Genomic DNA, 19,645 nt, shown 5'->3' on the forward strand with positions numbered 1-19,645 from the left:
CCCCCCCCCCCCCCCCCCCCCCCCCCCCCTTCCCTCCCTATAAAAACATGAAAGTAGCAGAAAACTTTTATCTTGAAAAAAATTAAGGACATTTACACTATGAATTGACTAGGGATAAGCATGAGTATTTGAGTTCTTGTTTGGACGTTAGTGTTTGTTCAGCATATAGACTGATCGCCGCCCAACCTCCCGCATGTAAACATGACTTTTATGTGGTTGTTTTTCAATATGAAATGGGTGTTTCATTGTACAGTTNAAAACATGCAAAAAAGTAAGAAATCAGGAAGGGGGCAAACACTTTTTCACACCACTGTAGACTGATCGCCGCCCAACCTCCCGCATGTAAACATGACTTTTATGTGGTTGTTTTTCAATATGAAATGGGTGTTTCATTGTACAGTTGTGTGCAGTGCATTCTTTCACTGTTTATCATGAGACAGCTGCTGCAGGAGTTGAGCTCTGCACCGTAAAACAGTTGGTGAGAGTCCACACACACACACACACACACACACACACACACCTCCAGTGACAGGCTAACTGTCAGAATCACACACCAATGCTAACACTACCCAATGGTTATTAACAGGGCTGAGTGTGCACCATTTCAGTGTCTGTGTGAGTTTGTTAGGACCGTTTAATGGCTTGGTGTTGGATGTTTGCCGCTGCTGCTGTGTTAGCTTGTGCAAACTGGGCAGACGATGAACTGACCAGGAGGGTAGCAGCTTGGAGACGGCCCTTCAGTGCTGTGTCTAACATATACGATGATAACGATAATGGCAGCGACAATAAGTTTGCTGATTTTTCCCATGTTAACTTTTAATTTATGGTTTGATCAAATCGACCAGAATGCTGGAAATTAAGTGTTTGATCCTCAAAGTTTTCCCCCATTTATATGTCCCCACCATGTAAAAACAAGAACACACCCTGCTGTAGCTCTCTACAAAAATGTAATACAATGTACAACATAAAATCCTGCTGTTACACTGCGTAGTCTCCCTGTCTCCTCCTCTTGTATAATGATGAGAGGCTGTTGTATGTGATGTATTTACAGGATATGGTCTGAGTGATGGATTAATTTTAGGGTTCAGATAAAATTTCATTTTCATGTATGTCTATCTTCTCAACATCTAAATTAAATTTGCACTAAACTTACGACTAATTTCAGTTGGTCTTTGCTAAGTAATGCAAACATACGGTACATCTGCATTGCTAATGTACCAAAAAGGTTTCCTCACCCTCTGACAAACCCTACCCTGTTCCTGGTGAAATGTGATGCCTGAATGATTTGATTTGGCCAACTCTCAGGAAGCCACTTCCTCACAGCAGCTTAACAGGCGCCTGGGCTAGATGCAGTCATCACCAGCAGCGCAGCAGATATAGCCTACATACCTCTTTCTTTTTTTTTCTTTTTTTTTTAATCAAGGGTTTGTTTATTTTAAATGAATATGATTCTGCACCTGATGTTGTCTTTGTCTCTGCTTTGGTTCAGAATGATCTTAGATAATTAACCTGCAGTGCGATGATGCAGTGTTAACTATATTAAAACACTGGCTGCCGGAGTAATCTGTTTAATGCAGGCCCTCGTCTTTGTGAGACATCCACAAGCAAAGATATTTGTCTTGTAAGGCTCCAAGCGGGCTGATTAAACACTAAATGGTTTACACTGAGGGATGATGTCATAGCTGGAGGCTCCCATTTGCTGATGGCTCCTTGAGGGCTCAAACCTCAGCCCTGCTGGAGAGCGCTGACCTCTTTTCTCTCCACAAAGGGAATCAGGCTCGCCCTGCCCAGCTTTAAACTACCAATAGCAGTCATTGAAAGAAAAGAAAAGAGACAGTCATTTGGTCTTTACTGTGCCTCCCTCCGTGCCCCCCCTCGCAGCACCCGCCTCTGTCAACTTTAGACCAAGTTGACCCAACTAGCATTACATTTAACCAGCACCTTTGTAATTGCTCTGTGGGCTCTTGCAGGGCATTATGCTGGAAGCGCTGCTTGCCATGGGCGTGTGAATGTGAATGTGAATGGAGAGGGGGTTGGAGCCTTGTGACTCTGTCTCTCTCTTTCCACCCCCCCTAAGCCCTTTTTAGTCATGGCATATGTAATATTGCTGGCTTCATCTGTCTGTGAAAGCGAAGGCAAGTTGTCATTCAGAAATGGTTGACTGTCATGTTGATGTTTCTTATGGCGGGAAATTTTAATTACCACATGGGAGAAATAGTTTTTATAGACTGGTCCGATTAGAAAATTGACTACCTCAGCAACTTCAAATGGGCTCTTTCACATTATTTCCTCTTTTATTAAAACTGATTTTGTGCAAAAGAGATGAAGATATTTTATTACAGTGATCTTATAATGTAATACAAAACATACATTTTGTGTGTCTCTCTTTCTCTCAGTTCAGACTAAGACTGTTAAAAGTGATGTGGAGATGTTGCTGAGGTGCATGTCTTAAAGGGGCTTTAGTGGATGAGCAGATTGATCTCTGGCTTCTTGACGCGTAGTGGCGCAGAAAGGTAGCAGGTGATTTGGTATCAAGCCCCAGCGATACAGATACGTGGAGTCAGGACAGCGCTGTGCTAAGAGGCAGTTTTGTCTAATTGCCTCCTTTCAGCTCCACTGCAGCGCAGAGCAGAGCGAGAGAGGGCGAGAGGGAGAGAAAGAGAGAGAGACGGAGACACTCGTTGCTTCCCAGCTGACACTCGCACTGCTGTCAGACGCGTGTTTTTATTTCTTACAAAAGCTCTCCTTTGCAATGCTGTGTGCTCAGCCATGCATAGGCTACAAAGCTTGCCCAAACTCAGAACTCTGCTTGGCTCCAAACAGGGAGGTAAGTTTTGGATGGATTAATTTTTTAAAGCGTTTGATGTCTCAATGTGGTTTTGCAAGATTACTACAGTTTTCTTTACAAGCTGAGATATTCACATCCTGGAACATGCTTTGCTCGTTGTTCTCTCCCTTGTAGGGCTTTCATCAACTCTCATTTTGTTCACATTTTGTTGCTACAAGAGAAAAAGGGAGCTACCTAAGTGGTGTATGTGGGTCAAACTGATTAATTTGTCTGATACTTAGCCTCACTTAAAATACTGTTCATTGCATTACTTCAAGTCAAAAACAAAACTCTGCTGGTGCTCTTGAAAGGTAAAAAGTATCCCTTCCTACTGAGATGTTAAAATGGTCATACATTCAATGCTTCTGTTGCAGGTAATCAAAGTTTATAGTGAAGATAACACCAGCAGAGCAGTAGAGGTTCCCAGCGACATCACTGCCCGGGACATATGCCAGCTGTTTGTCTTGAAGAACCACTGCATTGATGACCACAGCTGGACTCTTTTTGAACACCTCTCTCATCTGGGGATAGGTAACATGTTTATTTTCTGACACACTTTTTGTGAGAATGTAAAAAATCCTCTAACAGCACGGTCCTGATCAAATCTAAAAAAGTTGAGTCTTAAGATAACAGTAGAAGCAGCTTAAGGAAAGTGTTGCTGATTTTGACATATTTATGTGCTGATATTAATCATGTGATGGTAATGTTAGCCCAGTGAGCGAGGTTTGCTTAATTTGATGGGCGGAGTGGCAGTAGGAAGTGGGGTGGTGACGTGTAGATACATGTGAGTGAAACAGAGCACTGTCCTGTTTTTGTTAAATCCTAAACCAATTCATTGCCCAGTCACATAATGTAGAACATGAGGGGAGCTAATGTTGGTACTGATTGGGTCTTAATCACTGTGAGGCATCAGTTATAGATCTTCCTCACATGGAATATCATTTCTCATACTCTATTGGCATTGCATTAGCAGAGAGGTAGTGCCGTACACTTGTCACCTGTATGATTTACAACCCTACTAGTATTGTCTGCATGGCATTTGTTGTGAAATGTGGTGGTAAACCAGGGTATTTACTGTAGAAATCCAGCAGAATGATTTTTAATAACGTCTGAAATGCAAATGCTCCTCTTTCTATAAAACTCACACAGAGATGCTGTATTGAAGATGTATCCTATGTAGTGCACATCATATGCCACCAGAGGTCAGTCTCTATTAGTGCAACAGGCAGCTGAGCTGGGAAACATGGCGACTGTGCGTGGTGGGGATAACGTTACAGTGCTGTAAACAGCTGGTCTGCAACAGCACACAGAGACAGCAGGGGAAAACAGCATATTTTCATATTTACCTTTAATTATTTTATTTAATTAAGGGTTTATTTCAAACAAACCAGACGACTAACAAGACTAACTAAGATGGTTATGGTGATAAAAGCCAACTGTTGAGTTGCCTCACGTCGCCAGTGACACTGCAAAGACTACAGCTGACGGCTATCCAACACGTACGTTCTGTGCCTACGTACAAGGAAATAACTCCACACCAGCAGATAGCAGCAGTCTGTATTTGTCATTCAAAAGGGGAAACCAAAAGATTGTCTTGATGGTAGTTAGCCACTTAGCGCATTAAAAACGCAATCCACTGCTAAAAGAAAAAGCATATTTGAACAATAACACAAACCATCATGAGACATTTCTGCTAAAGAGCTCATTGGCTAAAGAGAAATAATCTTACCTTATGTAACAAGTTTGTTTTGGTCTCACTCCCTCTTTACTTTAGCTGTTTGTTTACTTTCCTCACTTTCGTTTCTCTTCTTGTGCGCTGAGCTCAACTGCCAATCAGAGTGATTTCATTCACTGACAGACTGTTGCAATAGCTGTCGCCGATTCAACATGCTAGATTGGCTGAAATAAAGCAGTATTGACCAACAGCCGACCTTTAGCTTGGTGTGTCAGGGCCTTTAGTCTTAGTTTAGTGAAAGAGAGAAAGTTGAATGCAGAAGGTGTACCATTAATGTGTATTCTTTAGACTGAGCTTGCAGAACATAGTGAACTCTACCATCATATACTATAAAACCCAGTAATATTGCAGGGAGATATGAAAAAATATACCACCCAAGCCTTTTATCCATGGCTGCTGATGTGATCCATTTTAATTTAAAATGTCACCACCTATTAAGCTGACTGGTGTTGTTTGAAAACCATACAATAATTTTAACTTTAAGGTTTTAATTTTATTACAGATAGGGCTTGCTTTAGAAACTGTTAAGGAACATTTGAATTGATGTACAGCGTCAAATAATTTGCTGAACGATTTCTGAGGCATGTCTTTGTATATTAAAATAACATTACAGTTTGCATTCAATAATGGTGTATGAATGACATAAAATATAGTCCTTTTTAAGCACACAGTGAAAAACACATTTTGTCAATGATATATTATCACTGATCTGCTGGGGGACAATGTGACTGCTTTAAAAATTCTCAGTGCATTTTCACACTATTGCACACATTACATAATTCATCCATCTGTTCTGTTCCAATTATCAATGCTTTTTTAATCAAAACTACATATCATTGCTTTCCAGTGAGAACCATGTATTTAGATATTTGTTATTTTACTTTTTCAGATAAACTAACACATAAAATGCTCCTTTGTGTGTTGACAAAATTGCCTAGAGCTAATATAACCCTTCAACAACCCATTAAATTGTGACAAAATGCAATGTCTTGAGGCTCCTTTTCTTAATTTAGAAGAAGTGAAGTATTTGGAAATGCATGGTTTTTAGACCGTAGACTGCGGTTTGCACTCAGACTCAGTTCAAATCTAAAAATGCTCATTCATTAACAAAGAAGGGCTCATGTAATTTCACAGAATTATGTTATCAGCCATTTAAATCATGAATAGTTACTTGTTGTCTGATGACGTCTTTGCCCTGATGTTGTTCAGAGCTCTCTGCCTCACAGTGCTGCTTCACATACCAAAAAAATGTTTTCCATTAATTCAACAATCATTTCAGGTTCTAGGAAATAATTAATATTTATGTTGTACTGATTCACTTGAGAGCCACGCTCTCATCTAGAGGTTATGCATTGCTTTAAGGTTAATAATCAAACTCAGTGCCTTGAAGTCAAGCAATATGCTGTAACTTGCACACATCTTTGCATTGAGATTTTAAAGCATTTAAACATATTGGTTGGGCATTACAGCTGATTTATTCCGTTTTCTTCTTTTATCCACAGAGAAGTGAAAAACAGGTTAACCCGACATTGATTTTCTTTCCTCTTGGTCTCACCAGAGAGAATCATTGAAGACCATGAGTCTGTTATGGAGGTGCTTTCAGGCTGGGGAATGGACACAGACTGCCGGCTGTATTTTAGGAAGAATTATGCTAAATATGAATTCTTCAGGAAACCCCTGGTGAGTTTGTGATAACATATACTATATATATGGTGATCATCCCCTCTTTGAACCAACCCTGCTGTATTCCCACCACTGTGTGGGTTGAGGAGTGTAAAGAGTGTTGTAATAAATGATGTTGCTTTCATATTGGTAGGACTTTTTCCCGGATCACATGGTCTCCATATCCAGTGAAACCAATGGGATGGTGGATCACTCTCAGCTTATACAGGTATCAAGTTCTTCTGTTTACACTGCTTTCACTTTGCCCTCGAGTGCCAGTTGTGAGGCTCTAAACTTGTGTCTAAATGTGTTGTGTGTTACAATTTCCTGCACACACCCATTTATGGACAAATATTTCTCTACCCAACACAGACCTTTCTCAACTCCAGCACTTGTCCAGAGATACATGGACACCTCCATGCCAAAGAGCAAAGCAGAAAGTCTTGGAAGAAGTTTTATTTTGTCCTGCGGAGGTCTGGGCTTTATTTCTCCAATAAGGGAACGTCCAAGGTCAGTAAATTGAATGACTCAAAATCAAAAGCAATAAAAAAGAAGATTAGTACATGGGTTATTCGTCGAATACAACCAAAACCATTCTGTTGCATGCAATCTAGGTCAATATGCAATGCATATATATATATATATATATATATATATATATATATATATGCATTGTATTAATTTGTCATGTTTATTTTTTTACCCGCACTTAACACAGTCAACATTCGGGGGTAAAGAAAATACATGACACCAACTACAAAATTCAAACTCTTGACTTAGTCTATGAAGACGCATCCTAATCCTCTGTTGGTACACTATGGGGTCATCAGTTCATCCTCTGTATGTATCTTACTCATGCTGTTAAAGGGCAGTGGAACAGGTTGAGCTTGATTTTCCTTAGGTCAGCTGGCATATCAGCCAGGCAGAAACAGGACTCCCAAAGCTGCTGACAAGTGAGGCTTATACCTAGGCACCAGCCGTGCCAACACAACCACTTCTCAACTGCTTTCATTTCCTACAACAGTAGACCTTTTGTTGTAGGGTGCAGGGAGGCTTTGGTATGGCGCCCACATTTACTCGAGCAGGTTTATCATTCATTTGTGGTCAGACACTTTGCTAGTCAGTCAGTACAGACACTAACGGCTATGGCATTACTTTAAACAAGGAAGTGGGACTGGTGCGTCACATGAAAGTCGAACAATGGTAATCTTTGTGCTTTTTTTTCCCCTGGAAATTTATCTTTAGCACAATGCGGGTGTTGATACTGTCTCAATACAACCCCTATCAATATGTCTTATTTTTACCCATATCTCTGTCACTGCATTCATAGTTTAACCACACCCAGACTGACTGATAACACTGTTATTATTGATAAATATGCCTTGTTTAAATTTAACTGTGCTACACCTCTGTACTTCATGAGCAATTATGTTCTCTTCTGCACAAAAGATTAGACTGTACCAGTGATACTGATTGGTTTTCAGTGTTGTGAGTCCCCGGGACCCACACGTGGTCATTTGAGTGGGACCCCAATAAAATTAGATTTGATGTTATATGGCTATAATTGCGGTTATATTCATGTGTGTTGAAAATGTATCTGAAAATGACACAGATAAAACCCCAAATCTGAATTTTAATCACAAAACCATAGACTATACTGTATATGTTTATATAAAGGCTATGTACTAAACATTATACAGATTTCACATGTTGAGTTGCATCTTGAGAGCACTAAATTGTCTACCCAGTATCAAGTAAATCAAATGTGAGATGATTGTGACTCCTACAAATTTAAATAAGCTATTGTGTAAATCTAATTGGTGAACATTTTAAGAGATATGCTTGTTTTGTGTCTTTCTGAGAAAAAAAAAACATTTTCCATTCACTTATTAACTATGTTGACATGCACACCAATATTCCGATTATGACACTATTCTGAATTTGATACGAGTCATGTTAACGGCATTCTGAATTAGGCCTTATTGCAAATGAAGCATTTTCTTATGACGACGTGGAATATGCCAGTGTTATTCAGGTTTCAGGAGCATTCTGTGGACATGTATGCTGCGCATTTGGAATATACATCTCAACTGGTGTTTTTTACCTCAGTTTGCGACAGCTTGTGGCCTCTTGCTTGTTTACGGTGAGCTTTGTGCTTTGTCATGGATAAGTTCTACATCGCTTAACTCCCAAACAGTTTGCAAGGCTGTGGGGTAGAGATGCATGCCCCAAAAAAGGCCCACATTTCTGGTCGGAAGGATAAAAACACCTACTTCCTGACATTATGAAAGACTTGGATATCAACAGGTTTTTGGATATGCACACGGTACAACAAGTCAGCCACCAGTGTAAAACTGAGAAATCCTATTTTGATTCAAAGAAGCAAAATGGCACAAGCAGCTCCAGCTGTTTCACTTTTTTGTATTTTGACATAATAAACGACATGTTAGGGCACATCAATCAGATTCAGGACTGCATGCAAACGGGAATATTAGTGGGATATGATATGAATTTTTATAAGCTATGTTAACAGCTGAGTAGAAATGTTGCCTTTTTGGAATAAGGGCAAACCCAGAATATTTAATGCATTTATACATCATCACTGAAATTATGACCAAGACAAGATCTCGTCGTGTGCAAGATATATGCACAGACAGAAGGAAAATGGTGTCCGCTGGTGAAAATGTTTATTCAATGTGGTGCATCCCCTGCACAGTAAAGCACCATTGAGTCATCATCATAGGTGTAAATTTGGTATTGATCAGTAGCTCACATCATCAAAAAGTAGCATAATCCTAGAAGGTTAAATCATCATTGGGTCATTATTGACATTAGCAAATACAGCGTCTGCTGTCACAGCAGATGTTGCGATGTTAGAAAGAAGATACCAGCAATGTCTGTAGTGATATCCTACATATTGTGAATTTGGGTATTTTTGTTAACCCAAAGTGATGAGGGTTATAGTCTAATGGCAGTCCCTGGAAGACCTCCGTGCCAACACTGCTGACACTGCCGCCTTTGCCAGGCAATAGCAGCACACAGAGATTCAGATAGCGGAGGATGACGCCAGACAGGTCTCAAAACTGTGCAGAGCCCTGGATGAAAAACACAAGACACATCACCGACACTATGTTAATAACATCCAAAACAAAAAAAATTCACTCTCAGTGGTTTCTTGTCATGAGAAATACTTTTCCCGTGTCCCGTGATGCTACCGTTTTAGGATTTGATGTTAACAATTAAGTATTTGAAAGGGAAAACAAGAGGGTGTGTCCTCTCGATAGGATGGTCGATAGTGAGTTTACTGCGGTCTTTTAAATTGTAATGCATCAGGGACCCAGTGCAGGTACCTAGCAACATAACTGCTGTACGCAACCTCACTGTTGCTGTAAGCATGGTTTGATTAATATAAATGTGGCATTCTTCCACTGTTCAGTTTTAGATTTTTAACAGAAGCATGTCTCATTCCTTTTTGAAAGTAAATTACTTTCTTGTGCACTGTGTTATTCAATTAAGTGACCACATCATAACGATACATTGGAAGAGGCAGTACTGACACACTATCCATCACATCACAGATTTACAGACCCAAAACTTTCATTTGATGTTGCATGAAAGTTCATATCTTGACTCTACTTTGTTTTATTGTGACCTCTCTTTGTTTTGCAGGAACCGAGGCATCTCCAGTTCATTGCCGACTTCAGTGACAGTGATGTCTACACAGTGTTGTCAGCCAAAAAACTACATGGAGCACCTACAGATTATGGTTTCTGTGTCAAGGTACCAAAACTTTCTAGAAATGCCAAAACTGTATAAAAGAAGCAGAAGTAGAGTATTGATTCCCAGCATGCTGAACTCCTTTTTGTTTCCTTTTAACTCCTTTCTCCAGTCCACAAAGTGTAGTTCAGCCCGGGACTTGAAGCTTCTTTGTGCGGATGATGAGCAGACCAGGACCTGCTGGATCACAGCCATGCGCTTGTTAAAGGTTGGCTTGCTGATCACTAACTGGTGATGTCTAAGAGGAGGAATGCTGAGTCAGTACTAGAATCAGATTTAGCTTTGGGAAGAGGTCAAGAGAAACTATTGAGTGATGCTGGATTAGCACTCCTACTCTTTATAGAAGCAGCATGTGTTCATTGTCTGGATATCTGCTGGATACAGTTTAGAGCATTAGTCACTCTCCTGCTGGTCTATAAATAATATACAGTAAAGTGCAATAGACTGTGGTTTATTTGTATCTCTCCCTTTTCATCACTACACTCAAGGGCCACTGAAAGTATTTTAAAGTTAACATGTAATAAATATTTTTGAATCAATTTTAACATGCTAATGTTTTTCTGTGTTTCAGTATGGGATGCAACTGTACCAAAACTTCATTCAGCCACACCAGAAACAAAAAGCTTCACCAATGGTAAGCCAGAGGTCTTATGTTTACGTCATGTAACTCACTTGAAATTGCCGTAAAAGCTTTTATCCTCACTTTAAAATGTACTTTTGTGAGCTTAATAATGAATCAAAAGACTATGATAAAGCTCACTAATGGTAACAAACTCCCAAAAAACGGAGGACGGAGGAACGAATGGAAGAACGTCAACGGAGGACTCCATAGCACACTTCCTCCACACCACCCTGTCTCGCCTGCAAAAGAAAAGGAGCAATGTAAGATTGCGGTTTACTGAATGCAGTTCAGCGTTTAACACCATAGTTCCTTCCAGCCTCATCATAAAACTCAAGGAACTGGGATTAAACAACCCAGTGTGCATGTGGATCCTTGACTTCCTGATGGGCAAACCCCATCCTTAACACTGGAGCACCCCAGGGCTGCGTTTTGAGTCCCCTGCTGTACTCCTTGTACATACATGACTGTGTAGCCTCTCCCAACTCCAACATGATCAAGTTTGCTGACAACCTAGCTGTGGTGGGCCTGATGACAGATAACTATAAAAAGGCCTACCTGAAGGAAGTAAAGGACCTGACCCACTGGTGTTAGGACAACAGCCTTCTCCTGAACATCAGCAAAATCAAGGAGTAGATAGTGGGCTTTGGGAAACAGCAGGGAAGGAAGTATGCACCCCCTTAATATCTATGGGTCCTCAGAGGTGAGAGTGGATAGCTTCAAGTACCTTGGTGGTATCACCTCAGATACTGAGGAATTTCTACTCCTGCACCATTGAGAATGCCCTGACACTGAACATCACTGTGGTACGGAAACACTACTGAACAGGACCACAAGACTCTGTAAACAGTGGTTTGTTCGGCTGAACATACAATAGGTGCTGCTGTACCCTGCCTAATGAATATTCACACCAGGCGCTGTAAGAATAATGCTAGGAGAATCATTCAACCACCCAGATAACTGCTTTTTCTCCTTGCTCAGGTCGAAAAGCATTGCTCCAAAGGGTCTTCCTTCAGAAATGGACTGCACATGCCCCCAAACTGAAGAACATAGCTAATTATTATACAGAATGATTTCATCGGACTTTCCCACTGTAATGAAATCATGACCTACTCTGCCTCTTATTGGCTTACTTTGATATTCTTACCCTGGCCTTAACCAATCTCACTCCTCATGCCTAAACCTAACCAGGGGTCATTTTAGTGATAGTGTGATAGTCTGGCGACCTGTCCAGGATGTACCCCACCTCTCGCCCAATGTCAGCTGGGATAGTCTCTAGCCTCCCATAAATGGCTCATCTGCCCACTTCAATTGGTGGAGACTGGTCAAATGTGGCCCAATTGGAAGGAGGAGTGGTGTTATCCTTTCATGATTAATTCAAGAGGAACACATGAATGCCTAATAGCTATGTAAATGCTTAATCTGATCATTTCTGTCTGATTGGAATAAAGACGTTCTTTTTGCGCATGATTGCCCCACATGGGTGTAACATTAGGTGACGCAGGGTGTGCATGCGCTACACACGGCATGCTGCAGCAGCTGTTTCTACTCTTCTTTCTCCGCCTTTGACAAAGAGTCATTCATAAACTCCAAAAATATTTAATGTTTTGCTAGTGCTACATTCTTATGTAAGTGATATTTCATTTTGAAACAGTAGCTGTATGTTACGGTGCTATTGGCTAAATTGTGGAGTTGCTGGACATAACAATAATCTGTCACTACCAGTAGCAGTAGCCTGCAAATGACAAGCTTAGAGAACATTGGTAAATTGTAACGTCCACCTATAGTCTGCATGTGAGGTGTTCAGGGGACATCTGTAATTTGTAGCTACAGAAAAAAAACCTGGGTTAAACTGACACTCCTTACTACTAAACTGTGTAGACATGCCTAAGCAGTTCTCTCTTATGTATTTAATTAATTGAATTTTAAAAAAAGTACTTTTTCTGTTCTATTTCCATCAAATTAGACACTTTACAGCAGATGAAAAAGGGGGTCAACGCGGGTCAAAAAATTAAATGCTTTGGGACATGTAAACACATTTTATCACATCACTTTAATTAGCGTCTATGTAAACAGGTCAGGTGGAATCCACATTCAGAATGATATAATTCCGATTTAAGAAATATTGTCTATGTAACAGCTGCTAATGTTGGTTTTCCAGCCTGTTCCACTGCCCCCAGGTGACCAAGAGAAAATCAATCAATGCAGCTTTTCAGACCAATTTTCATGTATCAAAAAACATGTTGAAGCCAAAACAGGCCAAGACATAGCAGTGCAGTAATATAATTGCATAGGACAAATGAGGCACCTTTAGTGTGTTAATGTGGATTTGGTGTCTCAGAATAGCCTCAGACTCTACTGGGAGCATTTTCACGGCTGTGAACACAATCTATTTATGGCTTTTGGACATGTTCGTGAACCCTCTGCTTTCTAAAAATATACAGTGATCAGCTGCTCTCAGATTTAACAACTCATCACCTCTTCTCTGCTGTCGGAGGGTCATATGTGACCAACAGCCTCGCCAAGAGGATTAGCTAGATAGATAGGGGAGTACACGAATCTGCCAAATGCAGGGTCAGGCTGCTGAATCTTCTGGAATTTACTTGACAGATTTAGCTCAACATGCTACATCGAGAAAACTTCTTCATATGATCACTGAAAAGTAAATAAAAGCCATACTCGTATATACTATAATAAGTAACATATTTACAAGCAATGATAGGTATTTTTACATCATTGGAATTGGAGCAGAGTGAATAAGATGAATGGGAATGTCTGTATCCTCAAAATAAACACTGCTCACTTTGTTTTAACCACTCGTTTAAATTGCAAGCTTAGGAGGTGGTAGAGGAACAAATGTGGTAATTTAAAAGCTTCTTGGTAATCCTGATAAGAAGAATTTTCTTGAGTGTGTGCAGTGAGCCACTCGCTATATGGCAGCTTAAAGGACTAAAATGTGCCCGTGTGTCATTCTTTTCAAAGCCACTCTAATCCCTTTTCAATAGAGTTTTCTGTCTGGAATCATCTAGGATTGATGAAGATGGAGTCATGCTACTCAGACACTAGATGGCAATACAATACCACAAGACTGTAAAAGTCAGTCTTCCTCCATTCCACAGTATATAAAGGAAGTCAACCTTAAAAAGAAAAACCTTTGGGTATTTTGTAGAGTACACTGCATATTTTGATATAATAGTTTTTTGTGTTATGATTAATTAAAGCAAAAAAGAGTCAATTCAATACAATACAATACAAAAATAACATTTTAATGTATGTGTGATATTTCAGAGAAGCATCTCAGAGAACTCACTCGTGGCCATGGACTTCTCTGGCCAAAAGAGCCGGGTGATTGAGAACCCATCTGAGGCTTTGTCTGTGGCTGTAGAGGAAGGCCTGTCATGGAGGGTAAGTCAAGGTGTCACCCAGTGAAAACATGTACTCTTGACATTTTGGTGAACTTAAAAATCTCTGAAATAAATGGTGCTAAAAAGGGTGTGAGAGAATCTTAAAACATTTTATTCAGATATCCTGATGTGCTCTTACAATTCACAACCTTAAATCTGTTAATGTTCAGTGTAACAAAGTGTTTTTGAACAGCATGGAGTATTTTCATTCACACAGTGGCGTAACACAACAAACAAAGCTCATAAGGTCAACAGTTGTAAGCACCTCAGAGAGCACTGGTTCCAGGCCTAGGGGTCCCGACCCCCAATAGGGGTCACCAAAGCTTCACAGGGGGTCGAGAGGCCTTCTTGATTTTGAGGGCGTAAGAAAACTTTTTTAAAAAATATAAACTAGGCCAATGTTTCTTTCATTTTATGAAGAAAACTAAATGACAGTGTAATTTTTAAAGTTTAGATTATTATTCAAGGTTTAAAGTTATATGAAAAAAAATCTCACAGGCTGAAGGGCACGATGAAGACCTGAACACAAGAGCCTTCGCTCTGTGCTTTACAGCTTCATCCAGCATCAGAACAGTACACAGTTAAAACAGTGAAAGAGCTAATACATCACCAAGCACCAGAGAGAAGAAAACCCTGGTTTTTTTTTAAGAAAGAACCCTATTAAGTATGCATGATAGTTAGTCGTACAGATATCCAGTTGTTGTGTTCTGTTATTGTAATACATTGACTATAATGTGCAATAACCACAAAATATTTCACTTGGTAAGGGGTCATCAGTTTATGCAATGATAAAAAAGGGGTCCCTTAAGGAAAAAGGTTGGGAGCCACTGTCATAGAGTAAACCGTTATTGCCTCAGAATACAAAGGCAAGAGAAACAGGATATATTTAAGGGGCTCTGTGTGAAATCCAGAGCGTGCAAGTTGTCTGCACGTGGTTCTCAACATAGAGGTGGCTGAGCCGGCGGCTAACATCTAATGGTGCTAACTCAATAAACAGCCCTAAACAACGGCAACAGTACTGACAGTGCTAACAGTGTTACCCAGGGGAGAACAAGGCCCTGATTTAAGTGGTTATGAGCGCAGTGCAAAGCAGTGGCAATAAGCTAGCCAATGGGATACACACATGCACTACCATACATGTGCGGCTGGACCTACTGTAGGTACCACAACAAACCACAGAGAAGCTCATATTACAACACACAGGGGTAGCGTGACTTCATTCTCTGCTCAGGACGCCATCACACCACTGTGTCTTTACATTGCAAAAATTTGTTTTGCTAATATATTAACCAGAGTTGGGTATAACGCGTTACAAAGTAACGGGTTAGAGTACTTTGATTACTTTTTGCAGTAACGAGTAACCTAACGCGTTAGTTTGCTGTTTGAGTAATCAAATGCTTAAGTATATTTTCAAACAAGACATCAGTTACTTCCGTTACTTTTAGATCGCTGGTCCTTCAGCTCCGAAACAGCAACGGCTGTCGTTTGGTTCTAATAACGGAGATTATGTTAAACCTTTCAGTCTGAAAGAAGCCACGGAGCTTATGGCTCGCTACGTGGTCGGAGAAATGCTGCCGTTGTCTACGGTGGAGTCTAAATAGGTGGAGTAGGACTCGCTGACAGACATATTTCAGACTCAGGACTTGCATTATGCCTGGTACACGCTACACGCTGGTACTCACCAATTATCTCCTGTCGTCTTTCACGGCGTGTGTGATGTCATCGGGTTATTCTTGTCCTATTTTTATCACTTTTACTATTATTAGTGTGTGTTCATGTGCCAGCCGCTTTTGTAGTCACCTAAAAGCGTCAGCAGATGGCAGGAGCTACATTTGAAGCGCCATACGTAAACTATCAAGCTACTGTATCTTCCACAGGAAGTTCTGACAAATGTTTCAGAATAAAAGTCTATTTAGAAAATGGAGGGATTGTCAGCCGAGGTTATAAGGGGCTTTTAATTTGAAACAAGTGTTGAGTTTGAAATGACGGTGCAATATGTTAACTTTACAAAGACAACGGAGCGGATAAAAAGTAAATATATAAACACACAGAGGGATTAATAAATAACGCACTGTCTATAATGTAGTTTGTTACAAATGAAGCTGGGAGCCTCTGCAGTTGTGGTGAGTAAAAGCCCCGCCGCTATTTGTTAATGTTATTACTTTATGTCCGACCGTGAGGATGTAACATTGTTTGCTAGCTTGATGCTAATGACAGTAACATTAACTCGGCGGGTTGACAAAGTGCCTCTGCTGTTTCACACCATCATTTCCCCCTTTTACTCTGTGTGGTAACATCCATAGAGGAAATATTAAAAACGCTGGGGTGTTGTTGTCATACAGTTGTCTACGGCAGCAGATCGTTGTGTGTTTCTACTGGTCAAAGTGACGGCTGTGATGGGAGAATTGGATCTCAGTGAAGGGCAAGTGGTCCATAACTTTGATTTTGGAGACAAAAAAATGTAGGCTTAGCGCCCTGTGGTCCATTGCCCAATAGGAAATGTAGAATACTAAAAAGTACTTTAAAAGTGCTTGAGTTACTTTTCTCAGGGAGTAACGTTGGAAGTACTTTTAAAGTAATTGAGTTACTTTACTCAGGGAGTAACGCAGTAAAGTAACTGGTTACTTTTTTAGAAAGTAACGCAGTAACGTACTTTGATTACTTTTAAAGTAACCCTTACCCAACACTGATATTAACGCTGTGAAAAGAACCTTTACCTGTGTATTATCATTACTAATAATGTAGCTGCAACTCATTTCTCCTGCAGAGGAAGAGCTGCCACCGTCTGAGCGGCCATGGTAGCCCCTCCACATCACAAAGCTCGGTGTCAAACATAGGTTTGTGGAACACTTTTTTTATTATTCAGATTTGCCATATGTACACAAGTGAAATAGATCATTTGCAATATATGGTTTCTCTTTGTGCTGCAGCCCTCCACTTGGCTCAGTCCTGGTTCCACGGCAAACTGTCTCGAGATGAGGCTCAGCGTCTAATCACTCAGCAGGGGCTTATCGATGGGTAAGTGGTTATATGCCTTTTTTTGTGCCTCTGCGCCAGCGCCAGCCATAGCTTGAGGCATTATGTTTTGGCTTGTCCTTCCATCCGGCTGTCCCATTCTCCTGAACACTCAAGAATGCCTTAAGGGAATTCCTTTAAATTTAGCACAAAATGTCCAGCTGGACTGAACAATGCACTGATTAGATTTTGGTGGTCAAAGATCAAAGGTCACTGTGACCTCACAAAACACGTTTTTGGCCATAACTAAAGAATACATAGGATAATTATGACAAATTTGACACAAATGTCTAATAGGATAACATGCTAAGAGTGATGACCTTTTTATATTCTAAGGTCAGCTTTACTGTGACATCATAATGTTCTGCAAAAACTGTTTTTTGGCCATTAGTCAACACCATAGCTCAGGAACACAAGTGGAAACATTTGGTCAGATACTGAATTGGTGACACTAATCCTGGGTGCCTTGTTTAAGATGTTTATGAAGCATCTATGTTTTATACTTGAAGCAACAATCATATTCGAAGTATTGTCAACTGCCATGACAACATACGAGTCTCGTGTAATCTGTAACTGCAACTTCACTGGTTGAGGGAGGCATACAACCTTAAAATGTTACTTCTAGTTTTTTATTTGCAGTGTGAAATTAGGTTTATTGGTAATAGGTAGGCCACTGAGCTTTTGGTGCATGAAAATACATTTTTCCTCTTACCTGTGGTGCTATTTATTAACCTAGATTGTTTTGGTGTGAGTTGCCGAATGTTGGAGATATGAATGAAACTAGATAGCACTCAGCTTGTGGTGCACAAAGCACCAAAAAATACATTTAAAAAACTCAACAGCAATGTGTCTTTTCAGAAATAATAACCTGGTTACTAGAGATAATCCGCAAACCTTGTTGTGAGCAGTTTCATGTAGGAACTATTTTCTTTTTACCAAAATACACCCACCAACTGTATCACCACACAGAAGGAAGCTTTCATCTCCTGCTAGCTCACCCTCACCTAGCTAGCTAACATTACAGCCAGATAAAGTGAGAGCAGCATTTAAAAGCTTTCCTTTTGTTTTCAGAGTATTTCTTCTGAGAGACAGCCAAAGCAACCCGAAGACGTTTGTTCTGTCGCTGTGCCACATGCAGAAAATCAAACACTTTCAGATCTTACCTGTGAGTACAACCCACTGTTTGGATATGTCTTTTTTTTAATCCTCCAAATTTGAGCCTCATGTTTAATAAGTTATCTATGTCTTGTGTGTGATTCCTTTGTGTATGTGTGCATGCCCCGCTGCAGGTGGATGATGAAGGGGAGTTATTCTACAGTCTGGACGACGGCCACACGCGGTTCACTGACTTGATCCAGTTGGTGGAGTTTTACCAGCTAAACCGAGGGGTGTTGCCCTGCAAGCTCAAACACCACTGTGCCCGGATCGCCCTGTGAACAAGGGACCCAAGAGACCCCCGAGGGCCCACATGCACCTTAACTCCAGGGCCTTTCTGGACAAACACTCCCAGTGTGCCTGTGCCTTGAAGAAGAAAGATATACAGACTGAACAGCCCATGCTAACTGAAACCACTGTTGTCATCCACTATCGTCCACCATCGTTCAAACTATGCTGCACGGTCCCTCCTTGTGTTTTCTTCCTAACAAAAAGCTGAATTTGACAATAGACTTACAATACCTGACCACATGTGCTGAAGATGATGTGCAATCTTGTCTGCTGAACGTTGTTCTTCAGCCCTGTTAAGTGCCCGTGTGTGGTGGTAAATCCATTGTGCAAAGTCCAAACATGACTTCTTGTGCTGTGTATTGTGGAGCCGAATGTGTACTGCAAACAGCTTGTGATTCTGACAACATCATGGCACCAGTGACAGAAAGTAGTTTTTTTTTCTTGTTGACATACAGTAGCTGGAATTTGAGTTTCACTGAAAACATTTCAATCAGATGTCTTCTGCAGTATGTATGCAATAGTTAAACATGTCGTCAATTTTATTTGAAACCATATCATGTGGGGAATTTTAGTACTAAACACCTCTGTCCTGTTGTATCTGAGTAAAACTAAGCTATCTTACTTACCACTGTCATTGTATTTCTAAGTATTCAGGTTTTTTTTTTTTTGGTTTTTTTTTTTTAAGAAAATGATTGTTGTTTTCTATTTGAGAGCTACAACAACCTCTCAGGAAGTGTGCATGCCCTGTTAGCTGGACTGAGACTGCTGTAGAGAGAAAAGGAGAAGTAATGTATAGGTGGAGGGAAATGGCACACAACCTCACTCGCCTGCACTGTACATTTTTAAACGTATGTGATTAAATGAGATGTTTGTATGACATTAAATTAGTAGTGAGCTTGCTCTAGTGTGAGAGCAGCGAAATATATTTCACCATTTTTAGATCTAAGCCATTAAGATGGAAAGCAGAAATAATGTGTGACTGATTCTGATCATATCTGAATTCAGTGTATATTGAAATTTAGGTTTTATACTTTCCAAAGACTCATGTATACAGTTTGCAAAAGCTGGGTTGGTTGTATTTTGGTGTTATTGCAACCGCTGCGGATATACAGTGTCAGATATTGTTTTCAGAAGCCAATAATGCATCAGCTTTCAAAAAC

General features: G+C 40.3%; 1 protein-coding gene across 5 annotated transcripts in view; it reads left to right on the forward strand.

Annotated features, from left to right (window-relative positions):
- The window catches only part of grb14 (growth factor receptor-bound protein 14), a 43,098-nt gene extending 23,945 nt beyond the window's left edge, over nt 1-19,153 (forward strand). For 4 of the 5 annotated variants that reach the window (XM_050048720.1, XM_050048721.1, XM_050048722.1 and 1 more), the window contains 12 exons: nt 3,202-3,358; nt 6,121-6,242; nt 6,379-6,453; nt 6,597-6,734; nt 9,894-10,004; nt 10,114-10,209; nt 10,573-10,635; nt 13,909-14,025; nt 16,792-16,861; nt 16,955-17,042; nt 18,111-18,204; nt 18,329-19,153. In XM_050048720.1, the coding sequence (XP_049904677.1) occupies nt 3,202-3,358; nt 6,121-6,242; nt 6,379-6,453; nt 6,597-6,734; nt 9,894-10,004; nt 10,114-10,209; nt 10,573-10,635; nt 13,909-14,025; nt 16,792-16,861; nt 16,955-17,042; nt 18,111-18,204; nt 18,329-18,475 (1,278 nt within the window). In that variant the 3' untranslated portion in view covers nt 18,476-19,153. Of the gene's footprint in view, nt 1-391; nt 2,828-3,201; nt 3,359-6,120; nt 6,243-6,378; nt 6,454-6,596; nt 6,735-9,893; nt 10,005-10,113; nt 10,210-10,572; nt 10,636-13,908; nt 14,026-16,791; nt 16,862-16,954; nt 17,043-18,110; nt 18,205-18,328 lie in introns of those variants that run through there. The other variant, XM_050048723.1, reaches the window with a different exon arrangement.
- Nucleotides 19,154-19,645: the final 492 nt, after the last annotated feature.

Source organism: Epinephelus moara, chromosome 7, assembly GCF_006386435.1.
Source record: "Epinephelus moara isolate mb chromosome 7, YSFRI_EMoa_1.0, whole genome shotgun sequence".
In the NCBI taxonomy this organism is placed as follows: domain Eukaryota; kingdom Metazoa; phylum Chordata; class Actinopteri; order Perciformes; family Serranidae; genus Epinephelus; species Epinephelus moara.